The sequence below is a fragment of the Ictalurus furcatus genome, chromosome 22 (genome assembly GCF_023375685.1).
Source record: "Ictalurus furcatus strain D&B chromosome 22, Billie_1.0, whole genome shotgun sequence".
NCBI classification, from domain to species: Eukaryota; Metazoa; Chordata; class Actinopteri; order Siluriformes; family Ictaluridae; genus Ictalurus; species Ictalurus furcatus.
In genome coordinates, this window is record NC_071276.1 from 2,218,133 (window position 1) to 2,239,854 (window position 21,722).

A 21,722-nucleotide genomic window follows, 5' to 3' on the forward strand; every position below is an offset into this window, starting at 1 on the left:
ACAGTTGAATTAATAAAGCCAGTATTGTCAGTGCTCTCACCTCACAGAATTTATATTTAGTAGAACTTAGGTTCTTTTCTGAAGGTCAATTACAGAACAGTTTCTTTATTAACTGTCTGGCTGTAATCTGTGTTTCAGTCTTCACACCTGTTCCACTCTCAGACTCCACACCCGTTCCAGTCTCAGACTCCACACCCGTTCCAGTCTCAGACTCCACACCTGTTCCACTCTCAGACTCCACACCCGTTCCACCCTCAGACTACACACCCGTTCCACTCTCAGACTCCACACCCGTTCCACCCTCAGACTACACACCCGTTCCACTCTCAGACTCCACACCCGTTCCACTCTCAGACTCCACACCCGTTCCACTCTCAGACTCCACACCCGTTCCACTCTCAGACTACACATCCTTTCCACTCTCAGACTGTGAGAAACATCAGAAGTGATGAGTTCCAGTACTGATGGTCCTGTATCTGGGGAGGCAGAGTCTGAGGTGTAAATACAGCTTCACTTCCCACTCTTTCTGTTTATGAGAACTTACTGAGTTTAGAAATAGTAGGTGATTTATTACTGGGTCTAAAATGACCAGCTTTATATTGTATAATTTGAAAAAAAATCTCCACTATTTCAGTAGCAAACGTGCGATTATCTTCACCTCTACTGAGAAAAGAACGGAAGTGTAAGGACAATGATGAGTTCATACATTTATACAATCATCAGCCCTGTAATTACTGACTCACACTGATATGGCATTGGTGTGGTGGGGGTCTCCTATGAGTGATAAAGGGTTAACCGCGTTTTGGCACTTTAGTTTTTAATTTAGTCTTAGTCCTGTGTCAAATGTCTTTGATTTATAGTTTTTATCATATTTAGTCATCCTTACCCTAATTTTTGGTTTAGTAAAAAAAAACTGTTGAAATTCTTAACCATACGATTATAAGATTAAGAACAGTTAGTGTTTAATGAACTCATCTCGTCTTCATCGTTAAAAAAAGGCTCTTTCACACTGAGCACGACGCAATAAAACGAAGTGAATCACAGATGAACGATGCTTTCACACCGAACATGAAACGATTGATCGTCTTCAGCTAATTCACTCCTGCACTATAGGTGGTGCTGACCAAGAATGCATTTTACACCTGCACACTAGGTGGCACAACCCACTACCTTTGAGCCCCGAGAATCACTTAAATGTTGGCGCATAGCACCACAACACAAACTGTTAAGAAGAAAGTTTTTTTGTGTTTTTCGAACTGGACCATCGAGCTGTTTTAGTCTGAATGAAATAATGTGAAATATAATAAATAACACAGCAGTGGGACAAAACCCCAGTTTAATGCCCAAGACCAGCACAGTTTTATTTTCATGGTGGAAAAAAGTGTCGCTTTGTCACGCCGTGAATGAACCGCGCCCGGTGTGAATAGTTCCATAGGGATCTATTGTTTCGATACAAGATCATCATCGCATCAAACATTCACACCGCTTAATCACGCTCAGTGTGAAAGGCCCTTAAGAACAATAAACATAAGAAAATTCACAGTGTAATAAAAAAAGAGGTAATATAAGTAGTGGAAAGTGACAAGTAATGATACTTATGTTTTGCATTTATTTTAATTACAGAAAGGCGTTAGAAAGTCTGTTATAAAAGATAAAGAAAAAACTATAATGTAGCAGTTCAAAAGATATAACACTATAAAGTGTGTAGCACTGCTGTATTCACACTGCCATGTCCGTGTCTAGTCAAGTCCATAGCCGAGAGTGACATCACAGTACATTTAAAGTGCTACATTTTACATTTTAAACATTTATTGTGGCATAAATTAAAATTAATTATTCATAAATTAGGCTAGCGGTGGTGTAGAGATGCATGGGGGATTTATTCCCTCCCAAAAACATGCCACTAGATGAACTAAGATAAAGTGCCTCTGTGCAGGATGTGTGTGTCGTGTCCTGTAAAGGACGGCCGTCCCATATAGTGTCTACTGAAGACAAATTATTTACTTTTTTTTTTTTAATCCACAAACTGCATATGTACAGTATCCCATATTTTCATTGTTTGTTTATATTTTTGGGTTTGTTTTAGAGTCCAGTGGGGTTTAATGTGGTGTTACATTTATAATAGTTTTTTTTTAACCTTCTTAGAAGTTAAAAACTACAAAACTGTCAGATAGGCCTGTCACAGTGAACGCTTTTGTTAGACAATGCATTGTCCCAGAAAAAATTGCGATAAATGATATTGTCATTTTAAGACCATTTTAAGACGCCGCTATAACGATAATATAAAAGCAAAGTTTTTGTCTTCTGACGAAAATATCCTTTAGATTTAGTCAATATTTATCCTGTCATATTTAATCATTTTAGTCAATTACTCTGATTAAAGAATAATAATGAAAAAAAGAAACTAAATATTCACACATTCTATATAAACGTGAAAAACATGTGCCCTTATTGTGAATCTGATCTTCTGAAATATTCCAGTGAGGTCACTACTGTAATACAATATTGTGAATTCTTGCTTTAGTTCTTTGTTGTGCGTGTTATAGTGCGTGTTACAGAAACCGTTCTACCTCGTACCCTCACTGAAGTTCAACATCACTTGTGAATTTGTCATTTTGTGCAGAAGTGAGTTATAATAATATGATCATGTTGTGTAAATGTCTGATTAATATAGGATGTGGTTGGGTGAGATAATTAACCTGCTAGTAAAGTGCTTCAGTTTCCCGTGTTGATTCAATCCCTGACATGATTTAGTAGTTAGTATCCTGCGTGTCGTTTTTTTCAAAAGTGGTTTAATTAAAAGCGGTGCTAGTGTTTGATACACATCTTAAATTTGTTTTTAAAGAAACAGTTTTGAATCTGAATTTTTATCTTCAATTTGACGAATATTCGAAGTCCGGATTTTACTTTAACAGCCGTAGAGCAGACGAGAGGACAGAAGCAGCGCGACTGGTTAAGTGTATCAGGAATCTTCTTCTCACGCAGAGTGCCGTGTACAGTTCAGTGTTTCTCAAATAAACCACTTAAACTGCATTTGCATCCGTCTCTACTCGCTGAACACGACATGGTAACATTCATTCTTGTGTAAACAAACACACGTGTAAACACAATGGGTGATTATCGAGGTCAGCAAAAAGTATTGAGGTCACGTCCATATATCACACAATAAGTCAATAACGTAGTTCGTGACAGGCCTAATGACAAATAAAACTTTCAAAAACCTTCATTAACTGTAAAAATGAGTTTCGTTCTTTTCTCAGTGCAGGGAAACACACATGCTACAGATAATAGTGGAGATTAGAAATTAATGCAAAATGCAGACTTTTTTTTTTTATTCTCACAGTTGTGTGAGTGATGTAATGATATTGCAATGTTCTGCTCCACTGAGCTTATTGCTGTAGGAGCTACTACTATTGGTGTGTGGGTGGTGCTAATACAAATGGATCAGGTACAGCAGTTTACTAATATTTATGGAACAAATAATTTATTGTGTTATGACTATTTAAAACGTGAAGGATCTGGAGAGATTCTGTATGGAGGAACAGTCTCGGATCCCTCACCATGTATATTCCAATCTCATCAGGCATTTATAGGAGAAGAATCAGAACTGTTATCTTGCCAAAGGGAGCTAGCACAAAATATTAAAAGGGTCTAAAAGGGTGCCAATAATTGTTGCACATGTATTTAACAATGTTTTTTGTTGTGGGATAAACTTGTGTTCTTTGCAATTGTTGGATATCCATGAGTGCAAAGGTTTTAATACCCAATACTTTAAATCAAAATATTGTTTAGAGGACATGTTTTTTTTTCTTTTTTCTCCCCAAGTTATCTCACTAATTTACTTTACTTGTGAATTTTTTTTATCTGATTTTTCCCCTTTGCACTAGCTCATGTTGTGTCAGAGTGCTGTAACTCTCTCAATGGAAAGCGCCATCTACCCTCTTCCACATACATGAGCTCTCGTGATGCCCATGATTGGCCAGTGTGCGGTGACTGGCAGGTGAGAGGTTTGCCCCTCCCACCCTGACAGCACAGCTAGTTTTTGCTTCAAATTTGATTAACTCTACTTGAACCCTGTTCCAACTTTAAATAAGACTTAAAAACACTTTTAAAATTTTAAAAGATAACTTTACAAGAATAGTTTGAGATAAATAAAACTTTTGCACTCAACTGGACATTATCTGTTAAGATTAAAGGGGTCTTATGATGCTTTTAAAAGCTCATTGTTTAGTTTATTGGGTGTAATAGTTAAAATGCTTTCATCTTCAGAAAACACATTATTTTTCACATACTGTACATTATTGCTGTTTCTCCAAAGCCCCTCCTTCCAAAAAGCCCAGAGTGCTCTGATTGGCCAGCTGACCCATTGTGTTGTGATTGGCCAAAAGCCTCAAGTGTGTGTTGGAAATATAACGCCCCTTACCATAATCACGAGCTTCTGCTTCAACACTTCTAAAGCAATTACAAACACAGTTAATAATTTCGTCAGTTTTACCGTATCAGTTCGAGCCCGAGTCAGATTCTGAAAATGCGGATGATCGAGCAGATCAATGAGAACCAACTCTACAAGCACGACTTCAGCAGAACGTTTCACAGCGGCAAGTTTTTATTTTGTAACTCTTAACTTTCAGATACGACGTTAGAACGATTTAATTTGTCTTCTTCACCGTAGTAACTTTATGTCCGGAAGTGACTAAATAAAATGAATTAAATATTACAAAATGACTGCATCATGCCGATATTTCAAACTGCGACAGACGTTTGTGGAAGTAATATCTGGACTTGGATGGAGGTGTTTTATGCAGGTCTGGAGCAGTGCTCTCTGTTAGATAGAATAAATCCCTGTGTGGGAGACTATAAGCTTTGTAACTTTGCAGATCTTTTACATGCACAAACAGATTATTCACTAAAGGAAAACATTCAAAAGCGTCATATGACCCCTTTAAAACAAACTTTAAGAAATTGTTCATTGTAATAAACTACCTCTTTTTTTATTATATGAAATGGTATAAATTTGTACTACTTGCACTTTTCACTGACTCTTTCATTAAAAAAAATTATACCAAAGAAAGTGTTTTTTTTTACTCTTTTATTAAATCAGTATTTATATATATATATATATATATATATATATATATATATATATATATATATATATATATATATATATATATATATATATATATAAATAAAATTAACTAGTTAATTAGAGCATTTGGTCAGCAGTTTGGTTGTGTATTAATTTACACAACACTGCCTGAATCTCACATCTCTTTTTTTTAGAAATTGTGAAACAAATTCTAATGCGTTCAATAATTCCCTTTATTTAGTATATAAATGAGTATTATTTATTAACTATAGTATATTTTGTGTTATTCTAATGCAGCAACCACAACATAACCATGTCTGCTCAGCAGAACAGCTCCATTACATTCCCTACTGGAAAGAAAACCACAATAGAAAACATCATAGAATTTGTAATGGTTATAATAGGAATTTTATTGGTTTTAATGGAAACTGTAATGGTCCCTGTGGATCACTACTGGTAATTTGTTGCCTTCTATTGGTGGCATGTTACATCTAATGGATACCATTTAAGGACCGATATTGGTAATGGTTTTAAGGGTTAACAACTGATGGTTTATAATGGTATTTGTAGTGGAAACCATTAGAATTTCTGTGATGGTTTCTGTTGTTTTTAGTTTTTTCAGCAGGGTTTTTTTTCTTTCAGTTTAATTTGGAGTTCCTTTTGAAACAGTTACTTCACTCGACAAGTATTTAGGAAATCATACAAAACTGGAAGCATGCGTTTGTTCTGCATTCGTTTTCTTAACACTCGTATTCCCTGCGAGTCCCGCTTCCTGCACCGCTGTGATTGGTTACGAAGCGCCCTGCCCACTTTCTGATCTTTTCCCAAATTATAAGGTGGGTCTTCAAAGAAGCTACATGGATTTAATCATTATAAAAGTGAATTAAAAGTCTGCAGAATTATATCGTAATAGTGATTATAATTTAATATGGTGATATAAATAAATTAAAAACAATAAATTGTTTTGTAAATTGTTTATATATATATATATATATATATATATATATATATATATATATATATATATATATATATATATATATACTGTGTGTGTGTATATATATATATATATATATATATATATATATATATATATAATATATATATACTGTGTATATATACTGTATATGTATATTAATGTATTACAAGTAGAACATACAAAATATGATGGTTTAGCTTTACATGGAGAACTAAATGGTTAATATTTTATTATACGGGTCTGTTGCCTCCTGATATATCAGTGTTAAGTAAACCAAATAGTTACGCTTTTTAAAGGCAAATATAATGAGTGTTTTACATTTACATTCATATCATTTCTTAGACGCCCTTATCCTGAGTGACTTCTAAAAGTGTTTTAGTTTATATCAACCCTGACCCCAGTCTGAAAAGCTTGCTGGGAAGGTTAGTGTCATAAGAAGTCATAGATTTTCCATCCATCCATTTTCCATACCGCTTATCCTAGACAGGGCACAATCTTTCTCTCTCTCTCTCTCTCACACACACACACATAAACACATTACAGACAATTTAGAAATGCCAATCAGCTTACAATGTATGTCTTTGGACTGGGGGAGGAAACCGGAGTACCCGGAGGAAACCCGCAAGACACGGGGAGAACATGCAAACTCCATGCACACAGGACGGAAGGCAAATGTGCTAATCACTAAACCACTGTGCCCCGTCAAAGATCTTATTTTAATATATTTTTCAATGACAAGTGCTAACTGAAGTATTTCATGAAGAGGTAGGTGTTTAGCTGTAGTTTGAAGACACAGCTGTTCGGCCATCTAGGGCATAAACAATATTTAAAGAATGTTGGCTGTGTTTGTACTTAGAACTAAATTATTTAATGACCCTGCTGAAAAAGAAAAAAAAACCCTATAGAAACCATTACAGAAATTCTAATGATTTAATGGTTATAATGGGAATTGTATTGGTTTTAAATGGAAACTATAATGGTCCTTGTGGGTCTCTACTGGTAATGTGTTGGGTTATATTGGGGGCATGTTTATGTCTAGTGGAAACCAATACAAACCATTAAATCCTAATCGAATATGGCCAAAAACACACTGCATTTGTTAATGGTTTTAATGTTATTTGTAGTGGAAACCATTAGAATTTCTGTAATGGTTTCTTTTTTTTTCAGCAGGGGAATTAATTAGTACCATCATCATACCTATGGTACATCCATACACAGTAAACAGTAGACTTGTGTAGTCCTGTAGTGTATGTCCTTGTGCGTTGTTATATTATATATAATATAGATTTAAGACAATAACGGTAATAATTTGAGGACATGATGAAAGAACTGTTTAGGAAAAGTGCTTCATTAAAACGTGTAAAGTTCCTGCATGTTTAATTCGAGTTTAGTAATGAAACCGGAGGTGGATCCTCCTCGCACGGTGATTGGACACGGTGAGATGAGATGATTGGAGGATAAGAATTAAGGATCAGCCAATCATTGCACAGGAGGCGGGTTTTGCGGAATACGGGTAGGACAGGAATTGAGGTGTGTTTATTCAGACAGTCTGGGTTCTCAAAGTCCTTCCTGTATTTCATGAGAGCAGAGAGGGAGTGAAGTCTTCCGGAAGTTACATTTCAGCAGTAAGACTCGTCTAAAAGCGGTTTATTAACGTTTTAACTGGATTAAGTACAAAAGTCGCTCATGTTTACAGATACAGTGTCTCATTTCACCCTGAAGGAGTCCTCATAAATCCCACCTCTTCTCTGGAACACTGATGAAGACTGAACACACAGCGGTGAGATTCTCATTTCACTCCATTTGTGTTTATTATTAGCATGGGCTTAACCACGCATTCTCTGGGGGGCGTGCATTATAGCTGACACCTAGATGAACACTTTACAGTTGGTTATATAACTGTAAGTCATTCCCTTCAAATGCTATTGAAGTTAGAAACGTGTATAACAATGTCGTATGTAACTTTAGAGACGGTCCCTTAATTTCCGCATTTCTGCGAATATCGAAGTCCGACGTCACATTAACTTTATTCCAGACATTAACATTACATTCACTTGAATATCCTCCCGCCGAGTTCATTGTGAACCCTCACGTTGTGACAGACTGTTATAAATGTGAGTGAAAGTGAGGAAAGTTGCACAGTATTTCGTTTAACTAAGTGGATCCCCCCAATGTCCATACCATGGTTACGCCCTTGATTATTAGGAATAAAACTGCTTTTATACTGCAGTGTAGCACACTTTACTGGTCTACCGCCCGTATTCTCCACACTTTACTGGTCTACCGCCCGTATTCAACACACTTTACTGGTCTACCGCCCGTATTCTCCACACTTTACTGGTCTACCGCCCGTATTCTCCACACTTTACTGGTCTACCGCCCGTATTCTCCACACTTTACTGGTCTAACGCCCGTATTCTCCACACTTTACTGATTTACCGCCCGTATTCTCCACACTTTACTGGTCTACCGCCCGTATTCTCCACACTTTACTGATTTACCGCCCGTATTCTTCACACTTTACTGGTCTACCGCCCGTATTCTCCACACTTTACTGTATTATCGCCCGTATTCTCCACACTTTACTGGTCTACCGCCCGTATTCTCCACACTATACTGGTCTACCGCCCGTATTCTCCACACTTTACTGGTCTAACGCCCGTATTCTGCACACTTTACTGATTTACCGCCCGTATTCTCCACACTTTACTGGTCTAACGCCCGTATTCTCCACACTTTACTGGTCTACCGCCCGTATTCTCCACACTTTACTGGTCTACCGCCCGTATTCTCCACACTTTACTGGTCTACCGCCCGTATTCTCCACACTTTACTGGTCTACCGCCCGTATTCTCCACACTTTACTGGTCTACCGCCCGTATTCTCCACACTTTACTGGTCTACCGCCCGTATTCTCCACACTTTACTGGTCTACCGCCCGTATTCTCCACACTTTACTGGTCTACCGCCCGTATTCTCCACACTTTACTGGTCTACCGCCCGTATTCAACACACTTTACTGGTCTACCGCCCGTATTCTCCACACTTTACTGGTCTACCGCCCGTATTCTCCACACTTTACTGGTCTACCGCCCGTATTCTCCACACTTTACTGGTCTAACGCCCGTATTCTCCACACTTTACTGATTTACCGCCCGTATTCTCCACACTTTACTGGTCTACCGCCCGTATTCTCCACACTTTACTGATTTACCGCCCGTATTCTTCACACTTTACTGGTCTACCGCCCGTATTCTCCACACTTTACTGTATTATCGCCCGTATTCTCCACACTTTACTGGTCTACCGCCCGTATTCTCCACACTATACTGGTCTACCGCCCGTATTCTCCACACTTTACTGGTCTAACGCCCGTATTCTGCACACTTTACTGATTTACCGCCCGTATTCTCCACACTTTACTGGTCTAACGCCCGTATTCTCCACACTTTACTGGTCTACCGCCCGTATTCTCCACACTTTACTGGTCTACCGCCCGTATTCTCCACACTTTACTGGTCTACCGCCCGTATTCTCCACACTTTACTGGTCTACCGTCCGTATTCTTCACACTTTACTGATTTATCGCCCGTATTCTCCACACTTTACTGATTTATCGCCCGTATTCTCCACACTTTACTGGTCTACCGTCCGTATTCTCCACACTTTACTGGTCTACCGTCCGTATTCTTCACACTTTACTGATTTATCGCCCGTATTCTCCACACTTTACTGATTTATCGCCCGTATTCTCCACACTTTACTGATTTATCGCCCGTATTCTCCACACTTGACTGGTCTACCGTCCGTATTCTTCACACTTTACTGATTTATCGCCCGTATCCTCCACACTTTACTGATTTATCGCCCGTATTCTCCACACTTTACTGGTCTACCGTCCGTATTCTTCACACTTTACTGATTTATCGCCCGTATTCTCCACACTTTACTGATTTATCGCCCGTATTCTCCACACTTTACTGATTTATCGCCCGTATTCTCCACACTTGACTGGTCTACCGTCCGTATTCTTCACACTTTACTGATTTATCGCCCGTATCCTCCACACTTTACTGATTTATCGCCCGTATTCTCCACACTTTACTGGTCTACCGCCCGTATTCTCCACACTTTACTGGTCTACCGTCCGTATTCTTCACACTTTACTGATTTATCGCCCGTATCCTCCACACTTTACTGATTTATCGCCCGTATCCTCCACACTTTACTGATTTATCGCCCGTATTCTCCAAATTTTACTGATTTATCGCCCGTATTCTCCACACTTTACTGATTTATCGCCCGTATTCTCCACACTTTACTGGTCTACCGTCCGTATCCTTCACACTTTACTGATTTATCGCCCGTATCCTCCACACTTTACTGATTTATCGCCCGTATCCTCCACACTTTACTGATTTATCGCCCGTATTCTCCAAATTTTACTGATTTATCGCCCGTATCCTCCACACTTTACTGATTTATCGCCCGTATCCTCCACACTTTACTGATTTATCGCCCGTATTCTCCAAATTTTACTGATTTATCGCCCGTATTCTCAACACTTTACTGGTTTTCCACCCTTATTCTCCACACTTTACTGGTCTACCGCCCTTATTCTCCATACTTTACTGGTTTAATGGTTTTACTGTTTTAGTGTACACTTCAGTGATTTAGTGCCCTTACCCTGTACACTTTGTGCTTTAGTGCCCTTACCCTGTGTGTTAGTAACTTCCCCTCGCTGTTTCAGAGTCCTCAGGGTGAGAAGTGAGCGATGCCTCTGTTTCGTCAGGCCGAGGTCAGACAGGAGAGGGAAAGGGAGGGGGAGAGAGGGGACGAAGAGGAAGAGTCATCAGCATGAGTGTGATGAGGAAGATGAGGACGAGCCTTCATCACTGAGGCGTCTGTGTCTCTTCAGCCTGGCGGAGAACATGAAGGACGTATGGACGCAGGACTACGCCAACAACTACATGGATCAATACTTCTTCCGATACATCATGGGGCCCTTCAGCCTACTGCGTACGTACCTCTGTATGTGTGTGTGTGTGTGTGTGTGTGTGTGTGTGTGTGTGTTATGCCGTAATACAGCTTCTACCACAGCGTTGTGAAATCAGTCGGTTTGTTAGTGAACGGTCTCCTGCAGGTGTGTTACGTTTACATTTACACCATTTGGCAGACGCCCTTATCCAGAGCGAGTTACAGAAGTGCTCTGAGGTCATGATCAACAAATACATCCTGATGCTACCAGTTCACAAGGTCCTGGACTAAGAGTACCATCAGTCTAAAGTGCTAATTTAAGAACTTTAGGATTAGGTAGGTCTTTAGACGTGTTTTCAAGACCACCAGTGACCTCAGCTGTTCGGATGTCTAGGGAAAGTTCATTCCACCACCTGTAGGTGCCAGAATAGAACAAATAAGATGCATGTCTTCCTTGTACCCTGAGAAATGGTGGGACCAATCGAGCGGTGCTAGAGGATCGGAGGGAGCGTGGTGCAGTGCAGGGTGTGAGAAGTGCTTGTAGGTAAGTGGGTGCTGGTTCGTTTTTGGCTTTGTAGGCAATCATCAGTGTTTTAAATCTAATACGGGGAAGCTACAGGAAGCCAGCGGAGGGAGCGTCGCAATGGGGTGGTGGTGTGGGAGAACTTGAGAAGGTTGAAAACAAGTCTGGATCAGTTTAATGGCGCTCGGAGTCAGACCTGCCAGGAGCGAGAGGCAGTAGTCCAGTCTCGGGGACTGAACGAGCACCTGAGTGGCCTGTGTGGATAGAAATGGACGTCCAATCCTTCTGATGTTGAAAAGGAGAAATTCAACAGTGTAACGGTTTCCCCACAGCTTTTTTGTTGTTGTTGTTGTTGTTGTTGTTGTTGTTGTTGTTGTTTACAGCAGGAGATCTGATCGAGGAGCTGATGTGTGTTCTGTCTCAGAGGAAGCTGCTGTCTCGTGCAGCTCTGCATCTCCTCCTGCTGCCACAACTACACACACTCTCACTGTCACAGTCCGGTAACCTCGTCACCGCCAACCTGTGCAGCCTGATTACTGTGCGCTGTCAGGTAACACACACACACACACACGCACACACTCTCGTAACCAAATTCCTGACAGTCACGTTTGCAGAATACAGACTGTATTTGTATAATGTTGTCATACATATCTGCAGAATCAGTTTGTCCTCTGATGTCTCTCCGTCTCCGTCCTGTCCTCAGTCTCTGAAGTGTTTAGATCTGAGTGGAGCGCAGAACGTCTCCTCTGCTGCTCTGTGTTCTCTCCTCAGCGACCTGTCCTGCCTTCACTCTCTCTCTCTGGCTGGAACGCTGTGCGACCGTGCTGTGATTGCTACGGTGGCCCGGCGGTGCTCGCTTCTTCAGCACCTGGATGTTTCCCGCTGCCTCCACCTGCCCCCGGCTGCCCTGTTGATCCTGGCGCTGCAAGGACCTAAACGTCTCGCCAGCTTGCTGGCTCTGGACATCGGTTTAGGAGAGCACGAGGATGATGGACCGGCTTCGGCTGCCTTCCTCCTGCTCGGCGTGTCCGGTCTGCAGCGCCTGGCGATCGAGGGTCTCGGACACGCTTGTGCGATCATCCAGAATCGGGATTTCGCTGTGACGGATGAGTTTACCGCCCGAGAGGGCGTGCCGTGTCTTGGTGAATTATGGGATGCAAGAGTTCAGGAAAAAGAAGTGAGAGAGGATGAGGAGGATAGATTCACTTTGGAGGAGAAAATGGACAGATCCTTGAGTTTGGATGAAGGCAGAAGAACAGATGCACCAAGGGGACGTTTTAAATTACGCCTCCGAGAGGTACATGGACTGACCCTTGACAGTCTGGATGCTGTCAGCAACGTGTGCCCTGATGTTCGTGCTGTATCTCTAAACTGCCATGATGATGATGATGATGATGATGATGATGAAGGTTCCTCCCAGAGCATACGTTTGACTCGGGGCTTGGCTCGGTGGTCAGGTCAGCTGCACTTCCTCTCCCTGCAGTTCTCCGGCCTGCTCTCAGAACTGGTTCCTCGTCTGCAGGTTTCCGGGTCTTGTCTCCTCTCCCTCACACTGGAGGGCGTCCAAGCCGACGGGAACCTGCCTCTCATTGCACTCCTGCGTGCCTGCCCTAAACTCGCCTCTCTCGCACTCCACATCGACCCTCCACGTTCCAACCAAGAAGAGGATAACGATGACAATGAAGACGTAGAAGACTGGGATTTACCGTGTCTTCCACACCTCCGCACTTTAACACTAATGTAAGCAGAAACAAAATGTGTATGACTACAGCCAGCATTTTATTCATTTTGTGTCTTTTCTGATCGTATACACGTACGTCGGTGCGTATTAACTCACCATTTTTTTTCACCTTATTTCCAGGTTCTCCTTGGAGGAGAAGCCTGTGCTGTGCTGGACGTCCCTGAAGGGGGTGCTGTGGTCCTTGCTGAAAGGCTCCGTGCAGCTCCACACGCTGTCTCTGATCGCCACTCCGTGTCGCCTGGATCCGGTGTTCAGACTGGTCCTGGATCGCGACGCCGAACCGCTGCGACGTCTCAGACGTGTCAGCCTGCAGCGCTCCGACGTCACCATGGAGACAGCGACGCGACTCGTGGACTCCTGCCGTCGCTTGATCAGTCTGGATGTGAGCAGCTGCTGGTCTCTGACTCGGAGCAACGTCACTAAATTATAGAGCCTAGCCAGGAGGAGGCGCCGTCAACTCCACATCACATGGACATGAGGTGGAGAGGAAGTGCATTATTTATATATAAATAAATGATCAGGGTTTACCAGTGAAGTCAGGATTTAAATCAGTTCTTTTTAAATGTTTGTTGTTTACTGGTTTGAGCTGTCTGTCTTTTTAAAGATACCAGACACTACTATTTTATTCATGAAGTATAACACTGTTATCTCTTCTCAGATTCAGTGTGTGTAACTGTTTACAGTCGGCCATGATGACATATCTGTGCACTTTTGACTTTAATATATCATGAATTGATAAGATTTTCAATTTTAAGATTGGTCTTGCATTTGCTTCTTTGACACTTTTTTTGTCACGACGGAGTGTCTAAAGTTGAAAACGTTTCACAGGGTTCCTACAAGGTGCCCGAATATGGCTTTTCGAAATTTAAGTACTGGAAAACCTTGATAATTGACATTTTTTAAATCTTATGGTGCTTATTAAGTGCTTGAGTTATAAAACGTAAAAAAATTATGAAATCGCTAAAAACTTTAAAGTGTTTATTTTTCGATAGAACCCGAATACAACGAATACATCCTTTCAATCAAAATATGACGTGCTGCTGCAGCAGTTGCTGAAATTACAAATGCTTTGGTATTCTCATGTTTATTTCTTTTATTTGCATTGGGACAACAACAGCAAAAAAAGCCAAATCTGAGATTTGGTGACGGATAGTGCGAGCTGAAACCAAAGGTCAGCTTGAATTTGTTTGACCTTGATTGAGGTTCTTTATCTACAACAACAACAACAAAACGGGACCAGAACTAACTGCACTGCTTATTTGGCCTTTTTTGCCATTGAGTGGACTAATAGAAATACCAGCCAGGTCTCTCAGGAGCCTTTTACACACATTTAGACTGTATCGTCACTCACTGGCAATGTTCCTTATACCACAGCGCTGTTGCATACTGAAGTATAATCTGTATATTAGAGTAGTAGGCAGGCTGTCTAACACACCAGTCCTTCTAGCCAGTGTATATGCACTGAACTGGGATGATGGCACAGTTGAACACATTTCTTTGTCTACTCTGCATGTGTTATTATAATGGTGCAGTTTTGTTGGTCCTGTCTTCCTTTTAATTTTCCGTTACAATAAATAAATGAAAAGACTCTGATTTAGACTGCTTTGTTTCAAATTCATAGTTTTTTTATTTATTTGTCAAGCTAATCTCGGTCTCTCTTCCATGTAATGCTTTCCACTGGTGTTCACACAAGGCCTCTGTGGCAGCTTCCCAGGCCGAAAGATTCCCTGATATGGAGCTGATATCACACAAGAAAATCAAAGTTCAATATCAGAATCACGCATAAGTCAGATACGTTTCTGTTTTCAGCAAACTCCACCCACTGTCTGAGGTAGGACGTACCGATTTCACAGTAACGTGGCATGGTGCACAGTCCAGTGGTCTTACACGACTCCAGCTGGGTCGAGTGGGACGTCAATGAGTCCAGCTGCAAAATCCCGTTTTATCCGCTACAGCTGAGTGCAGAGTTACACACATGATGCATGATTCGATTACAACGTGTTAATTCCAGGAAAATGCTGTTACTGTGCAGCGTATCCATACCAAGATCATCTCCCATCTTAATCACAGCCTCTCTGTGCTCATCATCTGGTGCAGGTCCAAAGGAGAACACAAGTTGTGCCAGAGGAAGACACCAGTCCAGGTTCATTCTGAGCTGTAGCAGAAACTGTCATGTTAGTCCACATGATACTGGCAAAAACAATGAGAAATTACACAATCATATACAGACAGCTGCTGGTACTGATGTGTGATGTACTAACTTCTGATTTCTTCTTCCTAAGCAATCTGTAGCCCTTGAAGAGGAGAGTGGCGACTTCACACATCATTTTCTGTAAAAGAAATATCATTAAGTAACATGTCTATTGTAGGTGTTGGGGATGTAACTGAATACATGAGTACATGATTCAGAATGAACACGTCATGTGATCTAAACAGATACGAATAGGAGGAGCACTATTCCGTGTCAGTGGCGTTGCATTACACCCCTACTATATTTACTCCTTCATGTGCATATTATAATTGAGAGAATATTTACTTTCATGAAAAACCAAAAAAATTCCCACACGTAATGAACTATGAGATGTACTCCATTTCGACAGCAGAACAATTCCATAATCTGCCAGAAGAAATATTCCTCAGCTTGGCCACATTCATCGATTTCTTGGAGACACTCCTGTGCTCTAAGCAGGATATACCGCATCAGGTCCTCCTTCAGCATCCTAGTGCTGCAACAGATGTTAGAACAACTGGTTTATGTGGATTTCTGTGCACACATATTAAACTCCAGGAGATACGGTCTAAAACATTACTGTTTAAAATGAACGAGTGCTATATGAGAGGGAAAAGAGGGTCTCACCACATAAGAGGACCAGGAAATTGAGGCTTCTGATCAGGTTGTTCAGGCTGATTCATGATGTCCTTCCCTGGAGTCAAAACACCTCAGTTAGATCTACAGAGTAATTACACGACTCTATGCTCATATAAATTTTATTCGTTTTACACTACTGTAACTGTTAAGTTCCTCAGGACTTAACACTGGGCCTAAAATGATCACTTTTATGTCCATTTATTATCTGTAGTCTATAAAATGTTGTCATATATCATGTATCAGTTAATCTGAAGCTCTGGGATTTGAGGCAGACTCTAAAATCTCAAATTCTCCACAGACTGTATGTTCACTCAATATTATTTTACTTCTAAACTGCACGGTGTGTGTGTGTGTGTGTGTGTGTGTGTGTGTGTGTGTGAGAGAGAGAGAGTCCTACCTGGACCTGCTCCAGGATAGGATGTCATATAGCCGTAAGGTTTCAGGATTTCAGGATTTTCAGTCAAAAACTGTGGAACATTAGTGATTTATTTGGTTATTTCATCTCATTGAGTTTTCCTAGCTCTAAAACACAAACATAACTCACTGTTCAACAGGAGAGGTAAAGTCACACCAGCTCTCAGCACCAGAGGTCGCTGTCACCACAATGTAAATCAGTTTGTTAAAAAGTCTGTGAGGATGAATATTATTGTGTATGGTGGTCATCCTCCATTTCATAATCATCCTCCATTTTCTTTCATGTTACACTCGCTCTATGAGTTATTAGGAAATGTCACAAAATGGCGGTGGGGCCGCGGATCGGGGAATCACAGTCCTGCTTTAAACACCGCTGTGAGAGCTTTTCTGTCCTGATTCTTTTACTTAACCTCTGTTTATCTAGAAGGGTTTGAACGTTTTGATTGTTTGCTATAAGTTTAGCCTGTTCTTGGTTTAAATGATGATGAGAGCTGGGTGTTATCTAATCTACACCAGAGGTGTCCAAACTGCAGCCCGTGGTCCATTTTTAATTGACTCGCAGCAAATTCTAAAAATATAATGGAATATGGGCCTCACATGAAACTTGCACTTGACTGTATTGTACTTCTCAATTTTAACGGTAGGTGGAGCTACTGTCTTGAAGAAGGCAGCTTATCCACAAAACAAGGATAATCAAAGAAAATCTTGCCAGGATTGACTAAAAATGGCAGAACCAAAGAAACGCAAGATAGCAAGTGAGTGCAGAAAATTCCAGACACGATGGAAAAAATGAATATTTCTTCATAGAAGTGAAGGGGAAGTGTGTCTGTTTGATTTGCAATTAAACTGTTGCAGTGATGAAAGAGTATAATGTACGCAGACACTGTGAAACCAAACATCTGACCTACACTGGTGTCGAGCGACAAGAGAAAGGTGAGCAAATGGCAGCTAGCCTGCTAGCTCAACAACAGTATTTTTCCTGTGCTAACAAAATACAAGAAAATGCCACAATAGCCAGCTATGAGGTAGCTCAAATCGTTACCCGACATGGGAAACCTTTCTCAGATGGGGACTTCATAAAACGGTGCCTTATTAAATTCACAGGAATAATGTCCCCAGAAAAGATGCAGGAAGTCAACATGTGAGAATGTCCAGAAACACAGTTGTGTAGAGTTGTGTAAATGGAACAAGCTGTGTGGAGTTACAATGGATGGGGCTCCAGCTATGACACGCGAGTGCAAAGGAATGGCCTCTAGTGTTAAAATGCACTGTATCATCCACCAAGAAGCCCTCTGTGCAAAGACAGTCCAGCTTGAGGATGTGATGAACACTGTTGTGAAAACTGTCAATGTAATTCGAGCACGAGGGCTGTACCACAGAGAATTTCAAGCTTTTCTGTCTGATGTTGATGCTGAATACGGGGACCTATTGTTGTTGTTTTTTAACTCACCTATAGTGGGAATATTTTTGCAGCAACACTGTTCCCACTATAGGGAAGTTTAAAAAATATTACACAGTGTTCATGCATTAATAAGCTTAATTATATAATAAATTCAGTCAATTGAAGGTTTCTAACATTAACATTTTATAACAAACATTGATGTTAACAAGCCCTATAACTTATTTGTATAATAAGCTTAAATATAGCCATCCCCCTTTCCCTCTAATTTTTACCACTTTATACAGGGCTGTGAAGGGGGATCACCATCCTGACTAAGAAGCAATCTGAGGTTGCTGTTTTGAGAATGAACTGCCAACCCTTTTTGTAACAAAAATATGAAAACCCATTAATGGAATGTTGTGATGTAGACTGTTTTTTCTTCTTCAAGCATATTCAGTTAGCAAGCATAATTTACCTACATTTGATTGATATTGCTAACTTTAATACACTAGAGGTGAGGCGATATACTTCACCTCTAGTGAGTGGCCCAGCCCTTCGTATATTTTTCTGTATGTGGCCCTCAGTGAAAAAAGTTTGGACACCTCTGATCTAGTAAATTGTGCTCCACACTGACACTCAGCGTCGACGCCGTGAAACAGCAGTTGAAGAGTTTCAGCATATTTCAATACATGTTCAGTTATATCCGCAGTCCTATACTAGCTTTATATATAGTTTATAATCAGACAACCTACTTTTCTCTAGAAGAGTTTAGTCCACTTACCTGTAGTGTGCGATATGAGTAAATGAGTACAACAGCTCCGTTTATTCTGTATTCCGTGTCGCTAAGGAACCCTCGATGGGACGTCATAGTCGGAGACCAAACAAGGTTATGGTCGAAGCACGTCCAAAAAAACCCAGGTGTAATGTAAATAATAATAATGATTTTCTGGGATTTTTTGTTGTTGTTTGTTTTAATATTAGGCCTAGTGTTATTACCTGAAATGTTCTGCATGCACACTATACTTACCTAGGAACCCCCTAAAAAATTAAGACTGAGACCCAAACCCTTTACATTAAATTGTGATTTTTTAATAAACGAGCACTAAGATGGTTCTGCATTTTGGGAGCTTCATGCTGACGTGAGATCAGAAACAAACTAGGTATTTCAGTAACAGTTAAAAAGGCACAGTCTCATGATGGATAGAGGCAAAGTGTTCTTCCAAGACCTTCACAACAACATTGTTGAGCAACATAGCAATGGCACTGGACACTGATGGATTTCTCAACTCCTAAATTCCTAAATGTTCCTATAAACATCATCATGGCCATTATCTGCAAGTTGAAGGAACAGCATTCAACCATCAACCGGCCACACACAGGATCTCCTCACAAGATTTCCAACTGGGCAGTCAGAAAGTCAGTCAGATGCTCTAGAAAAAACTGGAAGCAGTGGGTACAGCTGTCACAGAAAACATTAGGTAATGTACTCTACCTCCAGGTCTCCATTCCTGATCACAACAGAAGACTCCATTACTGAAGAAAATGCATTTTGAAGATTGTTTGAAGTTTGCTACAGAACATTTGTAGAAGTCTGAAGGTCCCAGATAACTGGGAGAATGAAGTGTGGTCAGATGAGACAAAAATCTAAATTTTGACAGACCATGTTTGCTTCTGTATCTGACCCTAAAAATGCTAGTCTGGAGCTGTGATGCACCAGTTACTGTGTGTGGCTACAAGGAGGCCTAACAAGAACCCAACCATTGCCCCTTATGGGTTAGTCTGGGAAGACAAAAGGCCAGGGGGAACACTCTGAAAGAATAGCAATGCAGGAACAGCACACACGGACAGATCACACTCCTTATCCCCTAGCAGGAAAGGTCCTAGAAATGAGAGAGCTCCTCTGGTTGCTGCTGAGTTTAGGCAGTACATCATTGTCATTGCTGCCCTGAATGAAAGCAGGATCTTTTAGGATGAAGGTTTCCTGCTCTGAGCATGACCAGGGCATCACTAACAGTAAGGTTTTTATTTTTTTTACTTTGAACTTTCAGAATGTTTAGTGATTTAAGTGGTTTATTAAATTGTCTTACCTTTAGGATATTTTCAGTCGTTTAAATGGCCTCAGTCTTAGACTTCAATGCAAATTATTAGTGGTGTTTTGTGTCCAAAGCAAAATATAAGCTAAAATTAAGAAACTGGACTTATACAACAGACATATTCACCAAGATAAACTACGAAGCATTTGAGAATCTGTCCAATTTTCTGTCTAAAGAAGACATGTCCCTCCCAGCCGCTGTCACAAAGGTGATTTCAGACCAACTGCAAAGTTTGCAATAAAAAGTTGCATGACTATTTTTCAGCTCCAGATGTTCAGTTTAGTTGGATTGAAACCCCCTTTGTAAATCTGTGTGAAAGAGCCGTCACCAGTTTGAGCACAATACAGAAAGACATTCTTATTAAACTATCTTGTGAGAGTGCTTTTAATCTGAAAATTCTTTCCACAGAAATCCTTAACAAATATATTCAGAATGTTATGTCATAGTCTCAGAGCTTTTGGACAAAGCAGTAAGATTTCTGATGCAGTTTCCAACAGCGTATCTTTGTGAAACTGGATTTTCTATGTCCGTGCCACTCAAAACAAAATGCAGGAATAGCCCAAAGTTTGTCCCAGAGCTCCATTTGCAGCTTTCTTCCCTTCAGCCTGACACCCAGCACTTTATATCCACCAAACAACATCATCTCTCTCGTTAGGTGAGTCAGAAATATTTAACATTGTGTGTTTAATAGCTGTGTTTAGTGAATTATACACTCACACATACCGGGAACCCTTTCATATAGGCGAGTTACTTTTGTAACTTAATTACTAAACATATAGCTTAAAGCATATGGTGGGCTTCAGCATTCAAAGCATTGGATGTTCCCTGGACACAGTGTGTACATCAGTGTGAAATGGAAGCTATCTGACCAAACTCAGTTACCGGGCTAGAAGGGCCTTGGTCAGGGAGGTGACCAAGAACCCAATGGCCACTTTAACAGCACTTCAGAATTCTTCCTTGGAGATGGGAGAACCTGATGGAAAGGAAAACCATCTTATAAAGACAAGCATGAAGAGATTCTCAGGTCTGATGTGAAAAAACTCTTTGGGCCAAACTCCAAGTACTACGTCCTGTGAAAACCAGGTGCTACTCATCAACATGACTACATGCAAAAGGGGTGTGTCTCAGCAGCAGGGACAGGAAGTCTGTTTCTTCAGAAGTCTGAAGAAAACCTGCCTCAGGGTGAACACAACCTCAGACCAGGGTGAAGGTTCACCTTTCAGCAAGTCTCTGAATGTCCTTGAGCCAAAACCCAGCTTTGAACCCTGCAGAACATGTGTAGAGGGAGCTGAGGATGTCCGTTAACAGTTATTTGATTGAGCTTAAGAGGATCTGCCAGGAGGAATGGGAGAAATCACCCAGGTCCATGTGTGCAAAAGCTGTAACTGTTTCTAAAGGTGATTCTACAAAATACTGAATGAAGAGTCTGAATAATTGTCTAAATAAGAGATGTTATTTTAAGAAATTGAATAAAGCTGCAAAACAAAAATTCTAATACCTTTTTTCTTCACTAAGGATTTTATATACTTTGTCATTATGGGATATTTTGTGTTGATTAATGGATAAAAAAGTAAATGTAAACAGTTTTAAATTTAATTTGAGTTATTTAGTTATTAATCTACAAGTTATTTTAAAAGTGAATGTGATCTGAATATT

The 21,722-nt window shown here is 40.5% G+C and overlaps 3 protein-coding genes and 1 long non-coding RNA gene across 12 annotated transcripts in view; 3 read left to right on the forward strand and 1 right to left on the reverse strand.

Moving 5' to 3' along the window:
* The window catches only part of LOC128599155 (BOLA class I histocompatibility antigen, alpha chain BL3-7-like), a 56,297-nt gene extending 51,236 nt beyond the window's left edge, over window positions 1-5,061 (forward strand). For all 3 annotated transcript variants that reach the window (XM_053610595.1, XM_053610594.1, XM_053610593.1), the window contains one exon: window positions 139-5,061. In XM_053610595.1, coding sequence (XP_053466570.1) covers window positions 139-449 — 311 coding nt within the window. In that variant the 3' untranslated portion in view covers window positions 450-5,061. The remainder of the gene's footprint in view (window positions 1-138) is intronic.
* Window positions 5,062-7,397: 2,336 nt separating this feature from the next.
* LOC128599153 (uncharacterized) lies at window positions 7,398-14,908 on the forward strand. Of its 7 annotated transcripts, none has more exons than XM_053610587.1 (6): window positions 7,398-7,693; window positions 7,765-7,848; window positions 10,819-11,087; window positions 11,952-12,118; window positions 12,272-13,308; window positions 13,430-14,908. In XM_053610587.1, the coding sequence occupies exons 3-6, from the start codon at window positions 11,000-11,002 to the stop codon at window positions 13,737-13,739; spliced, it is 1,602 nt and encodes a 533-aa protein (XP_053466562.1). In that variant the 5' UTR covers window positions 7,398-7,693; window positions 7,765-7,848; window positions 10,819-10,999; the 3' UTR covers window positions 13,740-14,908. The 7 variants fall into 7 exon arrangements, with proteins under 7 accessions (XP_053466562.1, XP_053466563.1, XP_053466561.1 ...); XM_053610588.1 differs by having other exon boundaries at window positions 7,771-7,848; XM_053610586.1 differs by having other exon boundaries at window positions 7,791-7,848.
* Window positions 14,909-14,945: 37 nt separating this feature from the next.
* On the reverse strand, window positions 14,946-19,026 carry LOC128599163 (uncharacterized). Its single transcript, XM_053610618.1, has 8 exons — window positions 18,755-19,026; window positions 16,576-16,645; window positions 16,167-16,233; window positions 15,876-16,035; window positions 15,571-15,639; window positions 15,353-15,464; window positions 15,152-15,264; window positions 14,946-15,047 (listed from the first exon to the last, which is right to left on the reverse strand). Exons 1-7 carry the CDS (start codon window positions 18,983-18,985, stop codon window positions 15,224-15,226), a joined length of 750 nt encoding a protein of 249 aa, XP_053466593.1. The 5' UTR covers window positions 18,986-19,026; the 3' UTR covers window positions 14,946-15,047; window positions 15,152-15,223.
* LOC128599169 (uncharacterized) lies at window positions 17,225-18,521 on the forward strand. The gene is made up of 3 exons (XR_008384367.1): window positions 17,225-17,347; window positions 17,448-17,525; window positions 17,697-18,521. It is a non-coding gene; the product is annotated as an uncharacterized LOC128599169 (long non-coding RNA).
* Window positions 19,027-21,722: the final 2,696 nt, after the last annotated feature.

Coding starts and splice junctions, on each gene's coding strand:
- LOC128599163 (XM_053610618.1), bottom strand. CDS start 18,985: ATGCAGAACATTTCAGGTAATAACACTAGGCCTAATATTAAAACAAAC. Junction 16,646..18,754: donor ACTCATATCGCACACTACAG/GTAAGTGGACTA, acceptor AATGTTCCACAG/TTTTTGACTGAAAATCCTGA. Junction 16,036..16,166: donor TTTCCTGGTCCTCTTATGTG/GTGAGACCCTCT, acceptor CATCTGTTGCAG/CACTAGGATGCTGAAGGAGG.
- LOC128599153 (XM_053610587.1), top strand. CDS start 11,000: ATGAAGGACGTATGGACGCAGGACTACGCCAACAACTACATGGATCAA. Junction 12,119..12,271: donor TGATTACTGTGCGCTGTCAG/GTAACACACACA, acceptor TCCTGTCCTCAG/TCTCTGAAGTGTTTAGATCT. Junction 13,309..13,429: donor CTCCGCACTTTAACACTAAT/GTAAGCAGAAAC, acceptor CCTTATTTCCAG/GTTCTCCTTGGAGGAGAAGC.